Source organism: Sphaerodactylus townsendi, linkage group LG04 (genome assembly GCF_021028975.2).
Source record: "Sphaerodactylus townsendi isolate TG3544 linkage group LG04, MPM_Stown_v2.3, whole genome shotgun sequence".
Classification (NCBI taxonomy): domain Eukaryota; kingdom Metazoa; phylum Chordata; class Lepidosauria; order Squamata; family Sphaerodactylidae; genus Sphaerodactylus; species Sphaerodactylus townsendi.
The window spans coordinates 139,448,287-139,475,473 of record NC_059428.1 but is presented as its reverse complement, the minus strand read 5'-3'; the positions used below and the strand labels follow the sequence as shown (position 1 = coordinate 139,475,473).

The 27,187-nt window shown below is 48.0% G+C and overlaps 2 protein-coding genes across 3 annotated transcripts in view; both read left to right on the top strand.

The window, feature by feature from the left end:
• ZC3H7A (zinc finger CCCH-type containing 7A) overlaps nt 1–13,879 on the top strand; it is a 41,320-nt gene extending 27,441 nt beyond the window's left edge. For both annotated transcript variants that reach the window (XM_048493378.1, XM_048493379.1), the window contains 8 exons: nt 977–1,158; nt 2,171–2,247; nt 4,486–4,619; nt 7,682–7,787; nt 9,875–9,983; nt 10,676–10,809; nt 11,616–11,779; nt 12,941–13,879. In XM_048493378.1, coding sequence (XP_048349335.1) covers nt 977–1,158; nt 2,171–2,247; nt 4,486–4,619; nt 7,682–7,787; nt 9,875–9,983; nt 10,676–10,809; nt 11,616–11,779; nt 12,941–13,130 — 1,096 coding nt within the window. In that variant the 3' untranslated portion in view covers nt 13,131–13,879. The remainder of the gene's footprint in view (nt 1–976; nt 1,159–2,170; nt 2,248–4,485; nt 4,620–7,681; nt 7,788–9,874; nt 9,984–10,675; nt 10,810–11,615; nt 11,780–12,940) is intronic.
• Nucleotides 13,880–15,973: 2,094 nt separating this feature from the next.
• Nucleotides 15,974–27,187, top strand: part of TXNDC11 (thioredoxin domain containing 11) — a 42,260-nt gene continuing 31,046 nt past the window's right edge. Inside the window, exons 1-4 of the mRNA XM_048492741.1 lie at nt 15,974–16,218; nt 18,787–19,003; nt 23,681–23,778; nt 25,157–25,286. Coding sequence (XP_048348698.1) covers nt 16,037–16,218; nt 18,787–19,003; nt 23,681–23,778; nt 25,157–25,286 — 627 coding nt within the window. The 5' untranslated portion in view covers nt 15,974–16,036. The remainder of the gene's footprint in view (nt 16,219–18,786; nt 19,004–23,680; nt 23,779–25,156; nt 25,287–27,187) is intronic.

The following is a 27,187-nucleotide window of genomic DNA, read 5'->3' as shown; positions in this document are numbered from 1 at the left end:
GGCTTAGTGTGGTGGCAAAGAAGCAGAGCTGTGAATCGGGGAATGGCGGTCAGAAGTGCTGCTAAGTCACAGCCGACTCTCAGTGATCCTAGGGTTTTCAAGGCAAAAGACAAACAGGGGAGTTTGTGCTGGTCTGTGACCGTAAAAAAGATTTGATCAATTGATTGAGGTGATTTGCCATTGCAATTCAAATCTCACATGCCCTGAAATTGCTGCATGCCTTGAAATTGCTGCCTTGCACCGTAGGAAAGGTGCCTCCCAGATCTGCAATCTGGTGATACCTGTACTAACCCGCCCTTGTTGTTTGCATTACGGCAAGAGTGTGCGCACACAGGGTTTGGAACAATTAAAAGCACAGCTAAATATTTTAATGAGCCTGTAAGTTGCTAGAGGCTGCAACACTCACGTGAAGCCTTAGCCCTGTGGCTTTGCTGGCAGGATGGTGTGAGAATTGAGTGTGGGGAGGAACAGTGGAGAAGCATGTGATTTAGTTGGCTTTTGTTGATTTTCCGGGCTGTGTGGCTGTGGTCTGGTAGTGTTTGCTCTGAACGTTTCGCCTGCATCTGGCTGGCATCTTCAGAGCATGTCACGGTGAGATGTGTTTCTCTCTGTGACTCTGAAGATGCCAGCCATAGATGCAGGGGAAACGCTTGGAGCAAAAAACTACCAGACCACATCCACACAGCCTGGAAAACCCACAACAGCCAGTTGATTTTTGGTTGTGAAAGCCTTCCACAATACATGTGGTTTAGCTTCAGGAGTAATCCGGATTCTGCTGTCTCACTTTTCTGCTTCTTAACATGGAACTTCTTAAGCCATTTCTATGGGGTTTATATAGTTTGAGTTGCAGTCAGTGTTTTTAAAGTAACAAGGCACAAACGTCCACCCAGCCTGAAACCTAAACGAAGCACAGATTTATTTGAAGTGGCATTTCAGAACTTTCCTATTGCTCACCCTTGGCCTTTAAAAAACCTAGGTGCCTTGTCCACATTTTGCGAGAAACAACGGTCAAGTATTCCAAGATACGCCCTTTCCACGTTCAGTGCCAGATGGACCTCTGCAGGCACGAAGTCCGGTATGGCTGCTCAAGGGACGACGAGTGTTTCTACGCTCACAGTCTCGTAGAGCTCAAAGTGTGGATAATGCAGAATGAGACAGGTGGGTCCGGCGCAAGAACACTGCTTTAAAAAGTGCCTCTGGGCAGATGTGGAGTGTGTTTGTACTGTGACATGAATGAGCGGAGCACTGGCAGGGACATGTGACCCCCACATGTCCCCAGGTGCATGCCAGCTGGTTGGGGGGGTGTAGAACCACCCCCACGCCCCTCCCCTCCCCTCGGCCCCGCCCCACCAGGCTGCTCCTTCAGCTGGCGGAGCCTCTGCTGGCCAAAAGAGCAGCCTGGCTGGGCCACCGCCGGGCGCCCCTCGGCCCCACCCCGCCAGGCTGCTTTTTCAGCCAGCGGAGCCTCCGCCAACTGAAGGAGCAGCCTCGCGGGGCTTGGCCAAGGGGTGGCCCGCGACAGGCTCCCACTGGCTAAGGTGAGCGGGACACAGGGTGTGTGTGTGAGGAGGCACCCGGAACAAGCGCTGTCTCAGGCTCCATTCCCGCCCCTCCCCCCGCCTCTGCGTAAACTCTGCCTTGTGCTAGCAACAGCTGAAAATCTTTCCAACAAATTATTCTTGTATTATGCCATATGGAATAGCTGAGCTTTCTATATTCTTAGCAGTCCTGCTTTGAACATTTGTCCTTGTTATGTCTTTGTGATTTATGAATTTTCTAGCACCCAGTCTGTGTCAAACTGAGTCAGCAGTTTGCCATGATGGGCTCTCGCAACTCCCAATCCTGGGTCTTTTTGCAAGAGATGCATTTTCAAGCTCACTTGAAAGATTCTGGGCTGAGATGTAGCACCGTACAAAAGCTCATGTTTTGTTTGCTTTCTTTTTAAAGCGATCCGTACTCTGTGCAGTCCTCGTGAGCTTCTTGCGGACAGCCTGTTTGTGAAATAATTTTCTGTATCTTTTAGCAGATTCGTTGCAAGGAATGTTTAAATGTTACTCGCCAGTTTTGGAGATCATTTTGAAAAATAAAAGCATTGAAGGGTCATGGTAGCACTTGCATGAGGGTTAGAAACGTCAGAGCTGTTCTAAGACCCGTGTCTCCTTCACTGCAGGTATTTCTCATGAGGCTATTGTTCAAGAATCAAAGAAATATTGGCAGAATATGGAGTCTAACGCACTGGGCGCCCAGGTATTTTCCTTAGCTAGCAGTTTTCTGGAATTCTGTGCGCTCGTTGCTCCCTGAGGCAGAACTGTGTTGGTGACCCAAGTCATGGGTTGGTGGTTTTGAAACCCCAGACTGGGATCTGACTTCTCACTGGGTGGCCTTGGGACTGTCACACACATGATGGGCCACTTTGGATGCCCATTGGGGAGAACTTTGGGGTGTGAATGAAGTAAGTAAGCTCTGGAACCCTGTTAGAAAAGATAAGAGGCGATACTTTCCAACAACTCTGGTTTTGAACTGCTGCCGCCTGCTTAACAGATAGGTCACATGACCCATCAAGCATTACATTGTTGCTGCGGACTCAAAACAAAAATAAATTGGGGTGTTGTGGGTTTTCCGGGTTGTATGGCCGTGTTCCAGTAGCATTTTTTCCTGACGTTTCGCCCACAGATGCAGGCGAAACGTCATGAGAAAATGCTACTGAAACACAGCCATACAACCTGGAAAACCCACAACACCCTAGTGATTCCAGCCCTGAAAGCTTTTGACAATACAAAAATAAATTGGTTTTCTGGAGTCCCCCTCACCTCTTTTCTGCCCCCACACCTTAGCTCTTGAGCCTGTAACCTTTTTGAACCTGTAACCCAACCTTTTTAAGGCTATGGGCATTTTTGAGATTGTAACACAAGGTGATGGGCACAAGCACAAAATGGCTGCCAGAAGAGGTGTGGTCAACCACAGAATGAGTGTTGGAAGAGGTGGGACCAACTATAAAACCAGACACTTGCTCTTATTTAGCATTTTTTTTAAAATTTCAAATATATTTACACCTTATCTTCTCTCCGTGAGCAAAGCAAAGCAAACCAAAATAATGGAACCATTTAAATATGAAAAATATGTTCAATTAAGCAGACGTTTCTGGCAGTCACTTAGCAACTCTTATTCCAAGTCACTAGAATTGTCTTCAATTCATTGTGTTCACAGAGAGCTGCAACTTCTGGATCGCAGACACGATTTTCACCTTCATTGTAAAAACCTTCAAAAAGCCACTCACCATCAGCAAGGGGGAAAAACACCTTTGCAGAGCTATTCATCTCTCAAAGGTTGCTTCCTTTTCACAAGCAAGTTTGCAGCGGTCAAAGATATAATAATGGTGGTATTTTGCTTTGCATCCCAGGCTTCGAAGAACAGCGACGGTTGCCAGATTGATTTTGATTTCAGCTCAGAGATTTTCTCTTAACAGATCTTAGAACGGAGTGTCTTAAAATGTCATTCAACGTGGTGTTTTCTTGGGATTGCAACTGCTGAAAAGCACAATTCAAAGATTTGCCTTTTGCACCCACAATGCAGTATATTTTCCCCAGTCAGAACTGATAAAAGTCAGTCCCAGATTTTTTGCCAGGTCCGCCACTCATTTTAGCAAGTGTAGAAAACAGGAATATATTCGATGCACCGTGTCTAGCCCCTCTCCCACTCCGCTGCTGCTGCTGGGGAGAGAAAGGAGGCTTGCGGAAGGATTTTCTTCCCCCTCCCTTCATGCTAGTTAGCTCCAGAAGAGAAGAAACTGACTGGCTATTTTAACTGTTTTAATAGTCAGAAAGATTCCTGGGAGGGAGTTTCTTCCCTCTCCATTCACGAAGAAGAGGAAGAGCTTGAATTTAAACCCTGCCTTTCTCTCCTGGGAGGAGTCTCAAAGCAGCTTACAAACTCCTTCTTTGCCTCTCCTCACAACAGACCCAACACCTTGACAAGTAGGTGGGGCTGAGACAGTTCGGAGAGAACTATGACAAGCTCAGGGTCACCTAGCAGACCTCATGTGGAGGAATGGGGAAACCAACCTGGTTCACCGGATTAATGCGGAGGAGGGGAGAATCAAACCTGGTTCTTGCAGCAGAGAAAAGTGGCATATAATTCCAAACTCTTCTTTTTCTTCTGAGGCATCTTGAGTTGCACAGCTGTGTTCATGCTGGGTTTCTAGTGAGGTCTGAAACAGCCCTTAGTTGCAGTGTGGCAGAAGTGTGCAGGGGTTGGTTCCCTTCACAATGTAGAGTGGAATTCATGCCAGCAGCTAAATTGCCTTCCGATGCAGAAGGGTCCAGCATTCTGACAGCCCATAGTAAATGGCTGGAAGCATTACCCTCAATAATCCAAACGGATTGTCCGAAATTTCTTTGCACGCTTCTAAACAAGCTGGGTCTATCCTCTGAGATGTGCAGAACTAGTTTGCAGAGCTAAAATCTCCTCTCTCCTCTGGCTTTCAAGATTATCAGCAATCAAGCAAAGCATGGCTCTCTTAATTTGAAAATGAAGTTTGTGTGTGCCCAGTGCTGGAGAAATGGGCAAGTTAGTGAGCCAGACAAGAACAAGAAGTACTGTAGCGCAAAAGCCAGGCACCCGTAAGTAACACGTTTGCACTCTTTCTCCACAATGTCTTTTGTACACCCGATTAGACCATCCTTGGTGCTTTCAGAGTCCCGCAAACCACCGTTTTAGGAAGCAGGCCTTGTGCACGGACATTTCTGGTCCGGTTAAGCATGTGATCATTGTGCTGTCTCCTGGCAGAGTGAGGATGCTCCTGCCCAGAGGTTAATCCTAATTGCTTGAATGTGGATGGAAAGTGTGCTTCATCTGTGGTTCTGCTTTGCCTTCTTGGCTGGTAACTGCAGCAGGGAAGCAAAAAGAAAAACCACACAGGTGTAATTTCCTACCCTCCGTGTAATACAACCCTTCCTGTTCTTGTATTTCAAGATTTCATTTGGGAGCAACAAACAGTCAGCAGCACTAAACATTTGCTTCTCCAACTCTTGGTGTCCTTAATCTCCTGCAACCTTTGCCGTTTTCATGCTGGATTCTGTTAAATGCTGCTTGATTGGTTTATTCGCCTCTTTCGCTGTCCACCTTTCTTGTTGAGACTCAAGGCAGCCAATTACAGTTATAAAAGGCAGGACAACAGCATAGTCCATACACAGGACAACCTGGTGAAACTTGATTATACCAATTTTAAGAACAGTGACACAATCTGTATAATACATCAGATCAACGGCTTTCACAGCAGGAGGGCACTGAACTGCAGACCGTGAGCAGTGTAGTATGGGGTGGGAAGAGAAAAAGGAAGCTGTCTAGCAAACTTCTAGTTGCCTGTGAACTTTACTACCTGCATAGAGATGTCCCCTTTGCAGAGTCATGATTCCCTACTGCATTCTGGACAAAGGACCTCCATTCCCCACCTAGACACGTGGGGGTCTTTCTCACCTTGTCAGGCAGGCCATTCCAACAGGTGAGGGCCACAGCAGAGAAAGCTCAAGCGGAGGCTGCGTTTGTGTCCCCCCTCTTGCAAGATGGCACCTTTAGCTCTAATCCACTAGATGATATTGAAAGATATGGACCTTCAGTCAATAAAAGGACTCTGGATTTGCTGATCGGAAGTGTTTATTGGAAGACAGCAAGGGACCTATATTGAGAAAGCCAGTTCTGTCAGACCTGGCTTTCATTAGCCCATTTATCTCCGAGAATTCCCCCCTCCAATTTTTCCATAGAAAGTGTGAAGAGTTGTTTGGGCACTAGGCGCCCCAAGGTGGCAAAAGATAGAGGCCCCCCCCCCCCCCCCCGCCACGGCTCGTCACTCCCGCAGGGCAACAGGCATATCCTGTTTATCTTAGGGCAGTGGTGGCGAACCTATGGCACGGGTGCCAGAGGTGGCACTCAGAGCCCTCTCTATGGGCACGCACAAACAGAGGACCCCCCCCACACACACACATCTAGGCTGGCCTGGGCCGCTGGGCTTGATTATTAGCATTAAACCTAAGACCTAGTTTTGGGGAAGCAGTGTAGGTAACCCTGTTAAACCCGTCTGATTTTCATGCGAAGAACTAAAGCAGGATCCTTTACCTAGGAGTAAGCTCAGTTGCTGGCAAAGGGGCTTGCTTCTGAGTAAACCCTCCTAGGGTTGTGATTCACCCGTTGGAAGAGTTGCACAGTTGCTTCAAAGCAAAGCCACTGACTACCACCAAGCTTTCTCCCAAGTAACACACACCTTGGAGCCAACCGTTTTTTTCTAAACTAAAACCTCAGTATTCAGGTTAAATTGCCGTGTTGGCACTTTGTGATAAATAAGTGGGTGGGCACTCGGTCTCAAAAAGGTTCACCATCACTGTCTTAGGGAGTGGTTTGTCCGGGTCAGCCTGGTTATCTAAAATTGTACCAAGCAATAAAGATCAAAAGAGAGAAAGGTCCATTACATATACGGAAAGGTTACATATATCTTGCAACAATTACCCTAGAGTGAAAGTACCCCTTTTGTCATTCAGAATACCTCACTTACCAGCCCCATTTGTGGCAAGGCAGTAGCCTGGGGAAAGCACCTTAGTCACCAGGTGCTATCCCTGACAGTAAGTAAGTGAGACCTAGACTGTGAAAGAATTGGTGGGTAATAACCTGACCCTTAAATTGAACTTGGGAATCAATTGGTAACTGGTGGAACACCTGTCGAATAGGTGGAACTCTTTATTCCTCCGCCACCCCAACTCCTCTCCTGTGTGCCATCCCTGTGTAAAACCACCCTGCTCATCTCTCGTTTTTGTGGTGTTGCCTGCACAGAGACCACAATGAAGAATAGCTTGCTTACCTGAAACGGCTGTTCTTTGAGCAGTTGGGTGGGCAGCTTTCTTCCAGTAGGCATCCTGAATTGGCTGTGTTCGTCTTGGGAAGAACAGGCATGGGTACAGTTGGCACCTCAGTATTTGAGCTTAGAAATGCCTGCACTGCGTTCCGCATTGCTGCAGAACCCACTCTGTGTGGAGGAACATCATCTGTAGGCAACCAGCGTGAGCTAGAGATGTTGTTTGAGTGGGAGTCACAAGATGTTAGTCCCTGAAGGCTGGCTAGTCTGTGTCACGATGGTTCCTGTCTGCTGGGTTGGAGTCCACCAGATCCCCCTGTCAGGACCCCCGGTCTGTTCAAGAAAAGCACTTCCGTGTGAGCAAAAATCTATTTAGAAACAGCAGTTCCGGGAAAAATAGGGTATGAAATGTTTATTGACAGAACTGGGAAACCTCACCAAACTCCCCTTTCAAATAGGACAGAAGACTCGCCACTCTACCTCAAGGCAGCTCCTATCCCAGAGACACCCAACTCTTCCCTCTCAGCAGGAAAGGAATGTGGCTGGTCTTCCCTTATTGCATTCTGCTTCATCCAAACCAACACAGGAAATAACCCCGGGGGTCTAACTGAAACACCAGGCTGCGGATTCCCAGGATTGCATTTGAGCAGGAGGGGGAAACGCAGGCTACCGTATCCCACCTCCCAGGTGGGGAATTATAGTCAGGCCCAGGATATGACCAGGCACGATACACACACACAAGTTTTAGGCGCGGCTTTGAGTTTGTTTTGGATTGAGCTGCCTTCTGATTGGTCCGCACTGTGAATCTTGAATCTTGTTTTTTGGCCCCAACTCCTTCAGGTGGACCAAAGATCGCCGGGTGGTGCTGGTGATGTCGAATGAGCGGAAGAAATGGATGACCATTCGCCCCCTTCCCACAAAGAAGCAAGTGCCTTTGCAGTTTGATGTGAGCAGGACTCTAAAAATCAGGGCTTTGTGGGGGGTGGGGGTTCTAATCCTCAGGGTCAGGATACATTGGAAGAGTGTGCGTGTGTGCGTGCGTGCGTGCGTGCGTGCGTGCGTGCCCCATTTCACCATAACATCCTTGAGGTGGCCAGGCTTACAGAAGTAAATGTAAAACTGCCACCTAAATCATTCACTGTTTCAAAATCAGTGAAATCACAAAAGCAGAAAATGCCCGATTTACACTTGTGTCCTTTCATCTGAAGAGTTCAGGTGCTATAGATGGGGAGGGGAGAATAAGTAGGTGGGGATGGCCACCACTTTATCATCACAACAGATCCATGAGGTAGGATTAGGCTAAAAGTAGGTGCCAAATAATGCATTTCCAGTCCACTTTGCCCCTGGATCTTACTGCGTGAAATGACAAAGTTCACTAGCAAACGGTCACCAGAGCCCTCTGGGGGTGGGTGGTATAAAAGTCGAAGAAATGAAATAAATAAATAAATAAAAGTGGACTGAAAGTGAGTTGGAAGTGCTGCATTATTCAGCATAAACAATCTGGATGATAAGGTGGAGAACCTCCAGTGCGGGCTCGGTCATCCAGACTGGTCAGGTCACACCCCTCATCACTACAGGCAGGGCTGTGTAAATGTTTTTGCAGGTTCTCATGGGTTATAGGGAGCTGCCTTTCCAGTCTCTCTTTGTTCTCTGTGGACCTAATAAGGTTCCGAGTGTTTTGCCTGCATCTGTGGCTGGCATCTTCAGAGGTGTATCACAGAGAGAAGTGTCCAGTGGCACACTTCTCTCTGTGATACATCTCTGAAGATGCCAGCCACAGACGCAGGCAAAACATTAGGAACAAGATCTACCAGACCACAGTCACACAGCCTGGAAAGCCCACCACAGCCAGTTGAGTCCGGCCGTGAAAGCCTCCGACAATACCTCAAAATCATCTCTAGCACCATGGATAAAACTGTGCCTACAGAAATCCTGCAGAACTCTCGATCTGTAGCGTCCTGCAGGAATGTATGCGCAGTCCACCAGAGCATCTGCCACATTAGTGGCATTCATGACCAGAACCTCAGTGGTGACATTCAAAAGAAGGGTTTTTCAACAAGTGGTTCTTTGATACCAAGGCACAACTAACAAACTCCCTTTTTTCTCCACTTGGCACCAAATTGCACTGTGGCTTAAACCCAGTCTGAATGAGAGAGGCCCTTCTGTAGAATGGCACCTTAGAATTACTGTGAGTGGCCTTCTCTTCAGTGGGGCAAAGTCATCCCATTTTTTTCCCCACCACAAAAAAGAGGGGGGGGGGTGGAAAGAAAGATGTGTGTGTGTGTTTAAATAATTGTGAAGCTGGATAGTAGAATCTTTGGATGCCTGGGAAGGACAGCCCCCTTATTGCCTAGGAGAACCTGCCACAATATTGACAAAGCCCTGCCTGTCGTGATGAGGGGCGTGGCCTAACCAGTCTGGATGACTTTGCCCCACTAAAGAGAAGGCACCCTCATGGTGAGTCCAAAGTGCCCTTATGCTTGCAGGTAACACCAAATGGGGAGGAGCTGCAAACACCCCAGGTGACAGAGATAGAATTCAAAGAGATTTGAACAATGGAAATAAGATGCAATTCGACAAGGAGAAGTGTAAAGTTCTACATCTGGGTTTCAAAAATGTGCAGCACACGTGCTGGCTGGGGAAACACTTCTCTGAGTAGCAGCATAGATGAAAGAGTTCTTGGGGTACAAGTGGGCAGTAACCGGAGCAGGAACACTGGCAGTCTTTAAGCAACAACTGGAGAAACCCTAGTCAGGGATGCTGTTGGCTGCCCCTGCATTGTGCAGGTGGCCGGATGGCCTCTTTCAACTCTGATTCTCTGTGTAAAAGCACCCTGCTGTTGGCCCCGGGTGCCTGGGGAAGAGAGGGCTGAGCAGTTGGTTACATTCTGCATTTTGCACCTTGCTATGCGCAGTGTCTTCTTCGGTGAGTCTTTGTTTGCAGACAGGAGAGAGGCCGGCCTTCAGCTTCTCTCTTTCCCTCCATGACGTAACTCCTCTGACTTGGTGCGCTTTTTCTTCCTGTTTTCCTTAGCTGTGCAACCACATTGCTTCGGGCAAGAAATGTCAGTATGTCGGGAACTGCTCCTTCGCTCACAGTCCCGAAGAGAGGGAGATGTGGACCTACATGAAGGAAACTGGTAGTAAGTAAAGCACATCCTAATGTGGTGTTGTGGGTTTTCCGGGCTTTCTGGCCGTGTTCCAGTAGCATTTTCTCCTGACGTTTCACCTGCATCTGCGGCTGGCATCTTGCAGGCAAAACATCAGGAGAAAATGCTGCTGGAACACGGCCATACAGCCCAGAAAACCCCAGTGATTCCGGCCGTGAAAGCCTTTGACAATACACTTCCTAGTGTGCTTTCAAGCATCTTTTAAACTTGTGGGTAGGTTGTTGGCCGCCTGAAGATGGATCTGTGCGTGGCTGGAAAATGAAAGCGCATTGTGGAGCTCCATTTCTGTAAGACGACTGCTCACCATATTCCTGTGAAACATCTGGGGATTTTTCCCTCTGCCTTGACATTAAGTAGAGCTGAAATGTAATATCCCATGAAAGGTATGGGGATCCTGGTGCCTGGCCTCTTCTGTTCTCAGATTTCTATGTCGTCCATCTTCCTCCACTCCTTCTCTTGCAGGCCTGGCTTAGATAAATGTTTGAGTCTTCCTAAGACCCAGTGACTCTGGGATCTGGCTATGAAATGGGAGAATTGCTCTCGAAGTGGGTGTCTGCTCACACAAGTTCTGTTCAAGAATGTTCTGGACTTAGTTCCACGGTGATATCGCTGTCCTTACTTGCAGCTCAGTTGCCCCTGACCTATTCAGCCTCTGTTCTCCTTAGTTCAAGATATGGAGCAGCTGTATGACATGTGGCTGAAGAGCCAGAAGCCAGAAAAGGGAGAGGATCCTGCTGCTCAGACCAACAAGGAAAATGGGAAGCAGATCCACATGCCCACTGATTACGCTGAAGTGACGGTAAGTGACGTAGAGCCGGCTGTTCCCCTGGGTTCTAGTGGCCTTCCCTGTTCCAGCCTACCATCTAGTTTCTGAGAAATGGCAAATACAAATCCTGTGGCACATGTCTTGAGCGATTGGTCTGCCAGTCTTATACCTATTTCCATTGTTTTCCTTTCCTATGCCCACTTCATGTGTTCTGAAGTAGGCTCCAACCATGGTATGCCGCTCTCTGCCAAAATTCTTTCTTAAGGAAGAATTAGAATCCTAGTGTCATAGAGTTGGAAGAGACCCCAAGGGCCATCAAGTCCAACCCCCTGCTTTGCAGGAACACATAATCAAAGCACTCCTGACAGAGGGCCATCCAACCTCTCTTTTAAAACCGCCAAAGAAGGAGACACCGCCACACTCTGAGGCAGTGCATTCCACTGTCGAACAGCCCTGACAGTCAGGAAGTTTTTCCTGATGTTTAGGTGGAATCTCTTTTCCTTCACCTTGAACCCAGGACTCCTGATCCTAGTCTCTGGAGCAGCAGAAAAAAAGCTTGCTCCCTCTTCCACATGACATCCCGTCAGATATTTAAACACAGCTATCATGTCCCCCCTTAACTTTTGCTTCTCGAGACGAAACATCCCCAGCTCCCTAAGCCTCTTCCATAGGGCATGGATTCCAGACCTCTTAACATTTTGGTTGCCCTCCTTAGGACCCTTTCCAACTTGTCTTTGTAAATTGACTTTGTAAGACGTAGACCTTGTCCAGCTAATGCGCCCGGCTTGGCTTCCTGCCTTATTCTGCCATTGTTAATCCCGCTGTTTCGTAAACCCCAGGTGGATTTCCACTGCTGGATGTGTGGGAAGAACTGTAACAGCGAGAAACAGTGGCAAGGCCACATCTCGTCCGAAAAACATAAAGAGAAAGTATTCCATACGGAGGACGACCAGAACTGTTGGCAGCACCGCTTTCCAACAGGATATTTCAGCCTTTGTGATAGGTGGGTACCTTTCGCTCCATTTTACAGCATCTGGGTTTTTTAGCACAACGGGTGTCCAGCTTTCTTAGCCCATTCACCCACATTCTAGATGCTTCCTTTGAGGTTGAGCCAGTGTGGTGTAGTGGTTAAGAGCAGGTGCAGTCTAATCTGGGGAACTGGGTTTAATTCCCTGCTCTGCCACTTGAGCTTTGGAGGCTTATCTAGTGAACTAGATTCGCTTGTGCACTCCAACACATGCCAGCTAGGTGACCTCGGCCTAGTCACAGTTCTTCTGTGCTCTGTCAGCCCCCCCACCTCACCACGGTGTTTGTTGTGAGGGGGGAAGGGAAAGGAGATTGTAACCCCCTTACAAGAGAGAAAGGTTCTTCTTCCTTTACGGAGATGTGTCATTTCTCATAGCTGTAAGCCTTTTGGGTGGTGTGGGGAGACTGCAGGTAGGATCCAAACGAGTGCCTTTGAGTTGTGAGTTGTGATCAATATGCACTCCTCTCATTTAGGGATCTTTTTAATCTCAGGAGTTCCCTGAGTATACAAGCCACGTGTTTTGCTTTTCCCAAAACAAAAGCCACAACCAGGCTGCTCATTTTCCCGGAAACGTCGTCAGTGTTTTACACTTTGTTTTAATTCCTTTAGACTGTTTGATTTTTCACAGCCTGACATTATTTGTGCACTGTCCCTTCAGCCTACGTGGGGCCACAAAGACCAACCACCGTAACATTTAAAACAAGTTAAAGCTGTTAAAATATTGGAACAGACCTCCACCTAGATTTCTGAAAAAGGGTAAATTGAACTAGTCACACAGACACCCTAAACACTCCAGTCCATTATGTGATCTAGGTGGATTCCGCATGAGGCAAAAAACACAGTGTGAAAACAGTGTGAACCCTTTTACACCATTTTAAACCGTTTTCACACCACTGTTTTGGGCCCATACGGAATCAACCCTAGAGTGAGAACTCAGTAGGAGGCATATAGTCATTTACTCCCAGTAAACATGATCAGAGGAGAAAGCTTATGTATCCCAGTGAATCTTGGGGTTCCAAGGCCCCCATGGAATTCTGGCCCACGGTCCCACATCCCTGATACACACACACACACTTTTCCCAGTTGCATTGCCCTCGATGCATGACCCAGTTTGTCTTTTGTTCTTTCTGAAAACAGATATATGGCTGGCGCTTGTGCAGAGGGAAACAATTGTAAATTTGCCCATGGGCCTGCGGAGCTCCGTGAATGGGAGGAACGGAGGCACGTTCTACGCATGAAGCTCAGCAAGGCCAGAAAAGACCACTTGATTGCTCCAAATGATAATGACTTTGGAAAATATAGTTTTTTGTTTAAAGATTTAAACTAACACTGTGACCATGCATTCGTGTTACCAGATGGAAGCATAAATCAGAATTTGACAATAATCAAAAAAGCATGAGACAGAAGCCGCAGATTTTCTGCTTTTCTTGGCCTGTATTGTCCCTCCTGAAGAACAAAATGTAGTAGATGTTATAGGGGGAAGTCGGTGGATCTGTCTGTGCTCTCATGAAACAGAACGGTGAACTAACAATAAAGCAAAGTCTGAAGTATTATGTGCTTATTCACCTTCTGTTGGGTGGATGAAAGGTGGGAAATCCCAGGAGGGGGGAGTTGGCAGGGCTAGGAAGCCCTTCGTGTTGGTCCTTCAACTGAAAAACCTTTAAGGTAAGCTTATGAACACAAACCAGATGTCTGGGGAACAAAAGAAAATGATGGATGAAATTTCTTCAGATGTTTTAACGGAGAGGATTTGTTTAAAACGAGTTTGCTATTTATCTCTATGTAGGTTGCTTAATAAAAATGGATTTTCTTATTAAAGATTTTAAGCAAAATAACCATTTAACAGCAATATATGTTGAATGGGGTATTTTTCTCTATTTGTATGTTTCCATATAACTTACTGAAAATGGATCTCGGAAGAAAGACGTATTACTTTTTTGAAAATCAAGTAGTTAAAATTCTGTTTCTCGGTCTTTGCTGTTTTAAATGATAATTTTGAAAGATTCCACTTGTATGTCAGTATTGTGTATTGTATGGACCAATATTGCCTGTAATAAAAACAACTTTGCATAAAAACACTTTCCTTCAAATGTGTCTTCAGACTCCTCTAGGATCACAAATATTGTCCTACCAGGAACAGAAAGTACCGGATGGGTTGGTCTGGGGCAGAGGTCTGCAACCTGAGGCTCGCCAGATGTTCATGGACTACAATTGGGCTGATGGGAATTGTAGTCCATGAACATCTGGAGAGCCGCAGGTTGCAGACCCCTGGACTCTGAGGCTTCAGCTACTCTTCTAGGGAGCCGGAGGCCTGAATGCACGGTGTCCTCACAAAAACAACCCTGTGTGGTAGGGTCAGGCTGAGCATGTGTGCCTGGTGCTAGGTTATCCAGTGGGCTTCCATGGCAGAGTGGGGGCTCCAACCTGGTCTCCCGGATTGTTGTCTCATTGATCAGTTTACCACACTGTCTCCAAACAGTCACTTGAGATTTTCCTTTGGGGGAGAGACTTGTGCATTTTCATGAAGGATGGCTGCAAGCAGAAGATGGAGGCTACGCCTGTGTGTAAGAAAGAAGGTACTGATGGGACTATTCACCGTGCAGTTGTCAGCCCCAGAGTCCTGCTGGTTTAGGCCAGAGGGCTTATTGTGTTTAGGTCTTGCTTCTCATCATGGCTGAGATCCTTTCAGGTTGGAAGTGCACAAGAAGGACACAATGGCCCTCCCTGTCTGTTTACCTGCTGGCAATTGACATTTGGAGGTACGCTCCCTCTGAACATGGGGGTTCCATTTTCTGCTTCTAGGATCAACAGCTGCTGCCTGGCCTACCAAAAACACAAGGATGCTGCTGGATCGGTCTGTGTGGATCAGGCCTGTCAACTAATCCTTTTGTTGTATTGTCAGAGGCTTTCACGGCCAGAATCGCTAGGGTGTTGTGGGTTTTCTGGGTTGTATGACCATGTTCCAGTAGCATTTTCTCCTGATGTTTTGCCTGCAAGATGCCAGTCACAGACCCCGGTGAAACGTCAGGAGAAAATGCTACTGGAACGTGGCCATAAAACCAGGAAAACCCACAACACTTGATCTTTTGTTGTTGCCCATGATGGCCTGGAAGGCTACCCTCAGGGCACAGGGGTCCAGCTTGCCCCCCTTCCCCCTTATGAGAGGGCCTGACATTTTGCAAATCAAGCAAAACTCATGACCTAGGAGGACATTTTTGTAAAGGCAATAATAGGGCTTTAACAGGGTAGATGTAGGAAGAAGCTTTAATGAAGGAACGGAACAGTGGACTAGATGACCACATGTGGTCCCTGGGCTCCCTCGCTGGATGTCTTATCCTACTACCTGTCGTGTTAATATCTGCGCAGTTCCAGATTCCTGGGGGTCCTGTCAGGGTGCTGCTTCCAAGGTCTCGCATCCAGAACCTGTCACTTGCACAGGAAATCAAATCAAAAACCTTTAAGGGAATATTATAAATAATTAGCAAAACGCATAGAAGGAAATCATAAACAGATTAAAGGTTTGTTTTTAAGGCGAAGGAACAAGCAGGAAAGAAGCAAAAGAGTGGGTGGCCCCCCTCGGCCTTTGGACGCGGAGGTTCCCTTTGCCCAGCAGACGTTCGTGCAGGGAGCACCTGTTACTCAGGTTGCCAACTCCAACGGGGGGAATTCCTGGGGATTTGGGGGAGGCGCTTCACCCCAAACCTACTACCCACAGTATACCCTAGAACCTGCCGCGTGGTTCTGTTTTGTCCTGGGGGGGTGGGGTGAGGGTGGTTTTCGGTCGGATCCTGGAATCACACCCATCTCCAGACGACAGAGACCCGGCCCCTGAGACCCCCTGCCCTCCCCGGGCTCTATTCGCACCTATCCAGGGGTTTCCCAGCCTGGCCCCCAGCAGAACTCCAGTCCCTCCCTGGAGGCTGGCAACCCCAGAGGGTTTGGGGCAGCGCCTGGAGAGGGGGCGGCGGCGGCGTGGCCTAGAGAGGAGCCCCTCATCCCGGCCCGTGGCGAGGAGTCCCGCCGGCTAGCCGACCCCCTCGGAGTGTCCCCCTCAGGCGGGCGCCGCTGCGGCCTACTCCGGGGCCGGGCCTGCTGCTGGGCGGGTGGGCGGATACGGCGGAGGGCGGGCCGGGCTGGCGCTGCGGCGGGCGACGTGTTTGCGCGTGAGGGGCCAGCCGGGGCGCCGTCCCGCCTCCCTCCGGGCCGGGCTGGCCGGGCCAGGCCAGGGCGGGGATGTCGGGCTGCGGAGGCCCCGCCGGCCTCGCCTCGCCGCCTTCCGGGCCGCCCGCCGCCTCGCGCCGCCGCCGCCGCCGCCTCCTCCGCGCCTCCTGCATGGCCCGCCGGCCGGAGCTGCTGTGCGGGGTCTTGGTGGTGGCGGCCGCCGCCTGCCTGGCCGCCCTCAGAGTCACCTGCAGGTAGGCCGGCTGGTCAGCCGCGCGGCGCAACGCGGGGGGCCTCTCCGTCACACGTGCAGCGCTGGGGGCCAGGCCAGCCTGAGCCATACGGGGTGGAGGAGGCCGCAGAGAGCCCGCCCTGCCAGGAGGTCTCCAGGCCTCCCCGGGAGGCTGGCAACCCAGGGCTGTCATTCGGGTGGGAGCGGTCCCCGTGGGGGCGGGGGAGCTCTGGGCAGTGGGGTATCCAATCTGCTGAAATTGTTCCTGGGTAAAACCCCTTTGGTGTGTGTGTGGGGGGGGGGGGGGGCGGCCTCTAAAGCAGGCGGCTCCAAGGGGGTGGCGGGGTGGTGATGCTGAGACGGCTTGCTAGCCTCCAGGAAGGGTCTGGAGATCACTGTTAATTGCAGCTTATCTCCAGGCTGCAGAGACCATTTCCCTTGGAGCCAAGGGCTGCTTTGGAGGGGGGCTGAATGGCATTTTGCCCTGTTGAAGCCCCCCCCTCAGCTCCTCAAACCCTCCCTCCCTCCACCCATTTCCCTAGAAATTTCCCCATCCTGATGTGTCAACTCTGCAGTGCTGATGTTGGAGTGGCTGTCATTGCCTGGCTTGCTGCACCCAAAGCCCCCCCCCCCCCCCCCGTTCGTAATGGCTGAGGGAGGCACTGGTGCTGTCCGGAAGCACCCATCATACCCAAGACCCTCCAGGGATCATCTCCCCTAATGCATGCCCCCCAAGCCAGCCCCAAAGCTTGTCTCGCACTCGCTTCTTTTGGATGCCCTGCCAAATGGGAGCAGCGGGATGGCTTATCAGTTTCATTCAGGGTTATTCTGCACAACTGAGCTTTATACATTTATTGAACTTCTCATGAGTCCCCCTTTCTGGCTGAGGCTGGAATCAGATTGCAAAATGGGAAAAACAGGGCAGTGAACAAAATTCAGAAAGAGGCGCTGCAACCGCTGGATCTCCCTACTTGGAAAGCATTGCAGTATAGAATCATAGAGTTGGAAGAGACCCCAAGGGCCATCAAGTCCAACCCCCTGCAACACAGGAACACATAATCAAAGCACTCCCAACAGATGGCCATCCAGCCACTCTTTAAAACCTTCCAAGGAAGGAGGTAGTGCATTCCACTGTTGAACAGCCCTTACTGTCAGGAAGTTTTTCCTCTTTTCCATCCCCTTGAACCCGTTCCTCCATGTCCTAGTCTCTGGAGCAGCAGAAAACAAGCTTCCTCCCTCACCAACATGACATCCCTTGAAATATCTAAACATGGCTATCATGCCACCTCTTGACCTTCTCTTCACCAAACCAAACATCCCCAGCTCCCTAAGCTGCTCCTCATAGGGCATGGAGTCCACCTCCCCTGGACCCGTTCCAGCTTGTCAATATCCTTCTTGAATTGCGATGCCCAGAACCGTACACAATATTCCAGGTGAGGTCTAACCAATGCAGAATAGAGAGGTACTATTATGTTCCTCGATCTAGACACTATACTCTTATTGATACAGTCCGGAATCGCATTGGCTTTCTTGGCTGCTGCATCACATTGCTGACTCATGTTCAGTTTGTGGTACAAACAAGATAATGCATAGAATAAAGGGTGCCATAAACTACCACCCTGTTTCCTCTCCAGAAGCGCCCGACCAGTTCAATTTACTACAACCCAATTCCCTTTATAAAAAATGCCCTTCTGAACAATTAAGGTATATTTGTGAAGTGATTTAGCAATGATAGGTGGAAATGTACTGTGTGAAAGGGACTGATGCCTCTGTTTGCACCTGGTCATGGTAGGGCTCAGAAAGTTATTTGAAATAGATCGGACAGCAGGCAGCCTTGATGGAAACAAATAGAAATACAGACTGTAAGCACAATGCTCCAAATTGGACGCCTTTTACAATAATAGTAATTAAGTCTTATGATGCCCATGAAGTCATTTGAGATTTGGGGCCTGGAGAAAACAGAGCAACCAAATTGTCCATCTCTCTTAATGGGAACAGTGTGGCACATGCACCTGTGACCCAGCTGTCTCTATAACTTCAGAGGTGGTGTTGCAACGTGAGATTTGCATATTTTCAGACTGTAGTGCGAAAAAGCCTACAGGTACCAGTTCCTTGTGTACCAAACCTGGTTAACTCTTAATTCTGTGCAAGTCCACTTGGACTTAATGGGACTTAAGCAGGTTGTGGAATTGGGTTTGCTGTAAAAGATCACAGATGTTGAGCTAAAGAAACTGTTTTATCAGCCAACAAGCAGGTGATGTAAACAGAAGTTGAATTGTCGAAGATTTTCACAGCCAGATTTAACTGGTCGTTGTGGGTTTTCTGGGCTGTGTGGCTGTGGTCCGGTAGATCTTGTTCCTAACGTTTCTACCTGACCATGGCCACACAACCTGGAAAACCCACAACAACCAGAAGTGGTGTTGTGAGATCTGCCCTTAAAGCAGATTACAGTTCATAGCCATCAGATTTTCAATTAGGTGGTTGCTGAGATGCACAGTCCTTACTTTATTTTGTGCAGTGAATGAAACACCACCAGTACGGGTGCTTAGGTGGGTGATTCCTGACACATCTAGTCTCCTCTACCCATCAGCCGCGCAAAAGATGTGACCATGCCAGCAAAGCTTCCGGTGAATTTCTTCTCCTCGATGTCACCGGTGATCGATTTTTTCCTGGGACAGCTGGACCACGCAGACCTTGTCCGCCAAGACTCGGAAGTCACCCTCTTCTTCTTCTACGCCCCCTGGTGCGGACAGTCCATGGCGGCCAGGGGAGACATTGAGAAAGTGGCCAGCAGCTTGGCAGACCAGGTCAGCTTTTCAGTTTCACTTTCCTTTTTCCACTCTGTCCTTATTGTACTCTCTGAGTGGCTCGCTTTGGGGAGCTGAAGTACCAGATGGATAGGCACAGCTTTGGGGGCTGCACAGCCACTTCAAGAATGGACGGCTGTAACTCGCTCTGCGCTGGCTTTCCTTTGTATTTGATCCGGAAATTAAAGCTCATTCAGAACGCAGCTGCGAGGCTGCTTACTGAGGCAGCCAATCATGATCCTATAACACCACCTCTCCAAGAACGACACTGGTTGCCAGTCGAGTGCTGGATCATTTTCAAAGTATTGGTATTGACCTTCAAGGCCTTAAGTCCGTGGTGGCGAACCTTTGGCACTCCAGATGTTATGGACTACAATTCCCATCAGCCCCTGCCAGCATGGCCAATTGGCCATGCTGGCAGGGGCTGATGGGAATTGTAGTCCATAACATCTGGAGTGCCAAAGGTTCACCACCACGGACTTAAGTGATATGACCTGCATATCTTTGGGACCTGCATATCTCCCCATATTGTCCTACAGGGCCCCTCCGTTTGTCCGGAGGGGAACCTCCTGGTAATCCCCGGCCCGAGAGATATCTGGCTGGCTTTTATGAGAGCCAGGGCTTTTATGGCACTGGCTCCGGCCGGGTGGAACAAGCTACCTGCTGATGTCGGAGCACTGTGGAACTACTGTATATACTCGCATATAAGTCGAATTTTTCAGCACAATTTTTGTGCTGAAAAAGCCCCCCTCAACTGATACACGAGTCAGCTGTATTTAAAAAAATATTTTAGGGTTTTTACTTTGTCGGCCGCCAGGGGGCGCATTGTTTAGGCTAGCAGCACCAAAATTTCAGGGTATCATCAGGTGACACTCCTGATGATACCAGCCAGGTTTGGTGAAGTTTGGTTCAGGGGGGTCCAAAGTTATGGACCCCCAAAGGGGGTGCCCCCATCCCCCATTGTTTCCAATGGGAGCTAATAGTAGATGGGACTATATTTTGAGGGTCCATAACTTTGGATCCGTGGAATCAAACTTCACTAAACCTGGGTGATATCATCAGAATAATCTCTTGCTGATACCAGCTATGTTTGGTAATGTTTGGTTCAGGAGATCCAAAGTTATGGATCCCCAAAGTGGGTGCTCCCATCCCCCATTGTTTCCAATGGAAGCTAATAGTAGATGGGGCTACCCTTTTGAGGGTCCAAAGTTATGGAACCAAACTTCACCAAACTTGAACCAAACTTCACCAAACCTGGGTGCTATCATCAGGAGGGTCTCCTAAAGATACTCTGCAATGTTGGTACTTCTAACATAAACATTCCTCCCCTGACAGGCACCGTCAAATTTTCCCCAGATTCTCCCTTTAAATCACCCCCCCCCCCTTCTGAGTGGATTTAAAGGGAGAATCAGGGCTTACAGAGCTAGTTTACTGTTTTTCTTTGAAATAAATATTCAAAAACATTTAATCTACGGATGCCTCAATTAATGTAATTTTATTGGTATCTATTTTTATTTTTGAAATTTACCAGTAACTGCTGCATTTCCCACCCTCGACTTATATGCGAGTCAATAAGTTTTCCCAGTCTTATGTGGTAAAATTAGGTGCCTTGACTTATATGCGGGTCAACTCATACACGAGTATATACGGTATGTCAATTCCGCAGGGCCTGCAAGATGTGGCTTTTCCGCCAGGCCTTTTCCAACTAGCTAGCCGGATTGATTGAAAGTAGTGGAACATCTTTCAGTCTCCGGGGGGAGGCGGGGAGGCGGAAATGATTAATTTATGCCATCTATTAATCCAGCGTTATTGTAATATTTTATTAATTGGTTTTAAAGTTTTAAATTAGGGTTTATATTTTAAAGTTATTGTATGTTTTAAGTCATGTTGTAACTTGCCCAGAGCCCTTTGGGGATGGAACGGGATATAAACCCAATAAAATAAATAAGTAAATACAACCTAGTGAATTGAATAGAAGTTCGCAGGCTTCTTTCCTGGCGCCTGCATTTCTCCAACCCCTCCCCCCCAAATGCATACAGCAACACATTTTAGGTATCTTATTTATTTATTTCAATAGACTTCTGTCTCGCCCTTTCCCCATCAGGGTGGGCTCTGGACAGGTTACGTCATATGACATCTACATCATTTAAAACCGCATAACAAATACAGTACCATGTAAAACTACTACAGTGCATATAAAACATGTGTAACTTCCAACTCTGTAAATTTCATAAACACGTATCTAAGATTACACTAACTAATTCCTCCCCACACTGTTGATTTAGTACTGAAACATTTTGGGAAACCATGCATTAGGGCATCTTCTGAAATATTGGCGGTGCTGCGTACATAATGGCAAGGTTTGGGGTCCTGGGCCAGGCCTCCAGTTGCGTTCTTTCTAGCCTCCTCCTTCCAGCATGCCCTCCCCCCCTCCAAAGATGAGGGACCCTCTGCTGCATTGTCCCCTGAGGTATGAGGGATTTTCCCCCAGAAGGGGAATTGGCACAAGGGCACACCCCAGCCTGTAGAAATGAGCCTTTTGGGGTCCTAGGCAGTCATGACTACAATGAGGAAGTGAGCAATAGTGCCTTTTATTTCCCTTGTTCTGCCCCTTTTTGTTACTGCTCTCTAGCTTGTCAACTGCCTGTAAAATGTTTGTATTGAGTTTATTTTCTAAGGCCGCTTGTCTGCTGAGGTTGTTTCTAAGGATCCTTTTCCAGACCCCCTCAATTCAGGGCGCTGAAAGTTCTCCTGCAAGGTGCAGGGCCTTTCCTGTGCCTGCCCCAGCCATGTGGGCTAATCACTCAAGGGAAATGTGCTTTGGCTCCTCCTTCTCACATCTGGTCTGTTGGTTTTCAGACGCCTTTGGATTTATGGATGGAGGGACTTTGAAGGTTGGTTTTCTGGTTTGTTGCCCTGCCCTTCATACCCCGCTCTACTGAAATATGGATTTCATATTATTGTTCCTACAATATGCACTGGCAAATGCCAATTCTCATATGTGTGTGTGTGTGTGTAGCAAAGTGTCCACCTGAAAGCAGGCCAAAGGCCAAAGGTCTGTTTGCAAGATTAGATCAGTGAATGAGTTACTCCAGTCAGTAGAATCTGGAAGCCTCATGGACCATGGACATGCATCTTGAATACCACACCCCGCCAAGCTACTGTAACACAATAGATCCTGGAGAACTCCTTGATACCAGATGTTACATTTCCTCTGCCTTTAGATACAATCTCCCAAACAAACGATCCCTTCCTGATCCACTCAAAACCTCAGCCAAAATTTGAATACCTGGGCAGAGTCTTTTAAGATACTCTGCATAAAGCCATTCAGAGCTCCTTTGATATAATCAAGGAACAATTGGCTCTATTATCCCAACACTTAGAAACAGTAGATGAGCCTTTGATTCGCTCAAGCCCAGCGATCCCAGCATGGGAAATCCCAAAGGATCCAGGAAAACGAAACTGAAACTTACTGGTTCCCGCCCCTACCTGCGCAAAGGGGTATAAAAGTACTGTGCACGCTAGCCTCAGTGCTCTTTACTGGCTAAACTTCTCTTGGTATAGTTGGTTTGTGACATGCTATATCGTCCTTCACTTGGGTTCCCATGCTGGCATAGGAATCCTTGCCTTCTCCAAGAACTTCTCTGCAGAATTTAGGTAACATATAAGTCCCCCGCTCCCCTCCTACTCTATCATCCAAACCTATCTTTTCCTCCCTGCTTATATCTAATAGGAACTGTGTGTATGCTTCTTAACGTCTCACTGTATGATTGTTTGCAACCAAAACTTATATAAAAATATTTTAAGTACAATTTGGTCTCTTTTGTATTCTCTGTAGAACGTTTCAAAAGCCAATTCTGGTATAAAATATCCCACCTAGCCTGTCTCTTGCACTGCCAAGCTGAGTTATTTCCCCATTGCTACTTTGAGAAAAATATTCATACTGTTAAGCTAGGTAACAGGTTTGTCCCTCTAATTCGTGAGGTCTGGCTAACTTTTATACATAGCTGGGTTTGTTTTTGTACTGGAAGAGGGGACTGGAAATAAAATGTATGTATGATACATGCCTTCACAAATCCCATGGGAGGTTGCGCTCTGCTTGCTGCCTGTGAATTTTATCCACCAAAATTTATTTTCTTTCCCCCTTTTTTTGTTAAATTCCAACTTTAAAGATAGGCATAAAGAGGAAAAAAAAACCCAAAATCAAGTTAAAAAAAGAACAAATGTAAACATTACATAAAAAACGAAGTAAAAATACATAATAAAGAGCTCCCAATTTTGTCTGCACCAACTATAAAAACACTTAAAAATTTACTTCTTGTTCTCTAATTACATTTATCAATATAATTATTAATTGTTATTAATCTTACTAATATGATTCTGTTTGCAGAAACTGCTTTTCTGTAGAGTTGTTTGTGGGGTGACCGTCTCTTCTTCGACAGCGGCCCCCTCCTCCCACCCTGGGCCAGGTTCGGGGCATTGAAGTTGGTCACAGCTATGAGCTGAGTTTGTCCAGCCTTCTCCCAGACAAAGTCCTGGCCGGGGCAGTTGTCCCGGGGGCTTATGCCGAGCAGTCAGAAGGCTCCCCTCCCCCAGTTTGTGGCTCCTTCTCTTTGAAGCTCAGTCACCTGCTTGAGCCCCTTCGGCTGATGCCACCTGCTTGTTTTTGTGCCACAGGTCTTGTTTGTTGCCATCAACTGCTGGTGGAACCAGGGGAAATGCCGGAAGCAGAAACACTTCTTTTACTTTCCAGTGATCTACTTGTACCATCGGAGGTAAGAGTTCGGCAGGGGCCTTAGAGAGGCTATCTAAACAGCAGGACGCCTCTGGACCCACACCAAGGCGGGGGGCGGGGGGGCATTTCCTTCCCAAATGAGGGCTCCTTCACCAGCTGTGTGTGGGCAGCTGCTTCTAGCTCAGGCTGACTTTGAGAATTGTTTGTGAAATGTTCCATTTGTGGCTGGTGGATCTTTCCGGCTGAATGCGTGTAGGTTCTTAGGCTGAGTTTTTTTTTGCTTCTTTCTGACACCCCCCTCCTCAAAAATACCCCTACCATCTACTGACAATCAAGAGAAGCTTGATTAGTTTTTAAAATTAAGGGATCAATGCTTTTTGTTTATCTGAGTTTCCGGGAAGTATGGTGACGAGAAAGTAGGGTCACAAAGTTTGCTAGATGTATGGTAATGGGGCTCTTGTGTTTTGGCCTTGAGTCAGAATAATTCACATTGAGGCGGGACACAGTTGCTCTCTTTAAGTATTCGAAGGACTGTCATGCAAAGGAATTCAGGGAGTTGTTCCTGTTGGCAATAGAGAGTAGGACTCGCAATAACATGTTTAGATTACGGGCAGAAAGGTTCCGACTAGATAGTGGGGGGAAATATACAGTACGAGGCGTTCTAAAGTGGAACCAGCTGCCTAGGTGGGTGGTGAGCTCCCCCTCACTGGCAGTCTTTAAGCAGGGGCTGGACGAACACTGGACAAACATCCAATGATCACCACAACTGTAGTCAGACATGTGTGATCTGGGCGTGTGCCTTGTAGCTGTCAGGGAGTTTTCAGACTTAATCTCAATTTGAAAAAGCACTCTTTAGCTGTGAAATCCAAAATGGCTGACATGTGGATTGCTTCTGGTGATTTTTTGGTAATGAGATCGGAGGCTGAGTGTGGAGGTTGGGATGAAATAACTGCCTGACTCTGTTTCCCCCACCCCAGTCAGTCCCTGACCTTCTGCATCACTAGATTGGCTAGCAAGGATGTTCCGCTCTAGCCCTGCTGCCACTGAGGAACTAATTCAGAAGGGAAGATTTTGTGAAGCCAGGGAAACAAATTAACTGTAGAGATTGCACACTTGGCCTTGCACGCGAGCGGGAATCCAGGTGTGTTTCAGTTGCCGGTGCCTGCATCACATGTCCCTCCTGCTGCTTCGGTTGCTTCATGCTTCCTTCAGGCTTGGTTGGCTGGGCTGTAAATTGGGTGCCAGGAACGAGGGATCTTCCAGTACCCTTAGGAGATAACCTGACTACAGTCCCGTCTTAGGAGATAACCTGACTGCAGTCCCACTCCACAGTTAATTTGTTTCCCTGGCTTAAAATCTTTCAGTTTAATTTTCAAACTTTAATGCACGCCTTTTCCTCTTCTTTTTTTAAATGCTAGCTTTGGGCCCATTGAATACAAAGGACCACTGAATGCTGTTTACATTGAGAAATTTGTTCGCCGGGTGATGACGCCGCTGCTGTATATCTCGTCCCAGTCCAAGCTGCAGCGCTTTCTCTCCAACTATGAGGTAACTTTTCTCTGTTTTGGATCAAGTGGAGCAAAGCACAGCACTGCTGTGTTTCAGGGTCTGTAGGAAGCCTCTACCAGGGTGTTTCCAAAATGAGAGGCTGATACAGGACTTGCCAGTTGCCCCACTTCCTGATAGTTAAAATTCTGCAGGCTGTTTTGGTCAGGGATGGTAGAGAGAAGTCCCGTCTGCATTTGGGGGCAGCGTGGTGATGCTCTGCGTTGTCACAGAGAGTGGGAGACGTGTCACACCACACAAAATCCTCTTGGAAGCCATGCTACTATGTCAGGTGGTCCCTGCCCACATCCTGGAACTCGCACTGTACACACGGAGGCTGGAACTTGCACTGTCTGGTCCTGGAGGTCTTCATTTGCCAGCTAAGTCTGTTGGCCTGTCATGGCCGGATCTGATTTCTTTGATTTTGGCAAGTGTGGAAAGGACCACAGTTTGAGCAGTCATGAAAGGCCAGGGCAACTGAGAAGGGCTTTTCTTGAGTTGCCATTCTCCTAATCTCAGAAGGTGGGGGCATCTGAAGCAGGGGCCCAGAAGGTGACTGAAGTAGGCAACCCTTCAGGTATTCTGGCCCTACGCTGGTAGGGCTCTACAGGTCAATACCAGCCCCTTGAATTATGCCCAGAAGCACATTGGGAGCCTGAGCAGAAGTGGAACAAAGGCGAAGTAATGTGGTTCCTGCAACCCACCCTGGACAGTGGTCTGTTTTATGTTATCTTACTGGGTTATTTGATAGAACAACAAGGGAGGTCCATAAGAAATAGGCCTGGAGCTGTGTTAGGGTTTTCCCCGTGACTCTCGGAATAGAATGTGGGGTCAGTAGTTTCTGCGGCTCAGGCAAGGTGTTCTGTCTAAAGGTTGTTTGTGAGAATAAGTGGATACTCAGGGGTGCACTTTACTGCAAGCAAGGAAAGCTGGTGTGGTGGGCAGTGGCCTGGGAAAGGAGAATTTAATTCTTCTCTCCACCTTATGCTCCTGATCACAAATCTCCCTTCACTGCCTCAGTAAGGGAAGAAGATGGGCACCTCTTTTGTTCTATTCCCAACCAGAGTGTTGTCAGATTCCCAATGATGGAAACAAAGTCTCGTTAAAACAGTCCTTTATTCAGCATCTTGCGAACAGCGTGAAAAAGCCAGAAATGACTTTTCCCCCCGCAAACTGTCAGTAATATCATTGAGGGTGCACCCCCCACATGTGAACCAAAAGCACAAATATGCAGACAGTGAGAGATAAAATGCAAGTCCGCTAGTTGGCCTTCACCAACACCTGCTGGAAAAAAGAGCATAAACACACTACAAGTGTTAAGCAACCAAATGTTGAGCATCATAGAGTTGGAAGAGACCCTAAGGGCCATCAAGTCCAACCCCTTGCCTGCAGGAACACACAAAGCACTCCCAACATATGTTCATTCAGCCTCTGTTTAAAAACCTCCAAAGAAGGAGACTCCACCACTCTCCAAGGCAGTGAATTCCACTTTCAAATAGCCCTGACCGTCAGGAAGTTCTTCCTAATGTTTAGGTGGAATCTCTTTTCCTGCACCTTGAATCCATTGCTCCTAGTCTCTGAGGGAGCAGAAAACAAGCTTGCTCCCACTTCGGCATGGCATCCCCTAAAATATTTAAACATAGTTATCATGTCCCCCCTAACCTTCACTTCTCCAGACTAAACATACCCAGCTCCCTTCTTCTTAGGGCAGACTTTTTACCATTTTGATTGTCCTTCTCTGGACACATTCCAGTTTGTCAATATCTGTCAGGGTCCCCCTCCAGAGTACCGCGGGGGAGCCCTGATGCCTTCCCTCCAAACCCTACCCGGGGTTCTTGTTCCCGGCCTCACCCCTGTTCTAGGGAGGGGTGGTCAAACAGTGGGGCCTAAACCCCCTCAGGGCC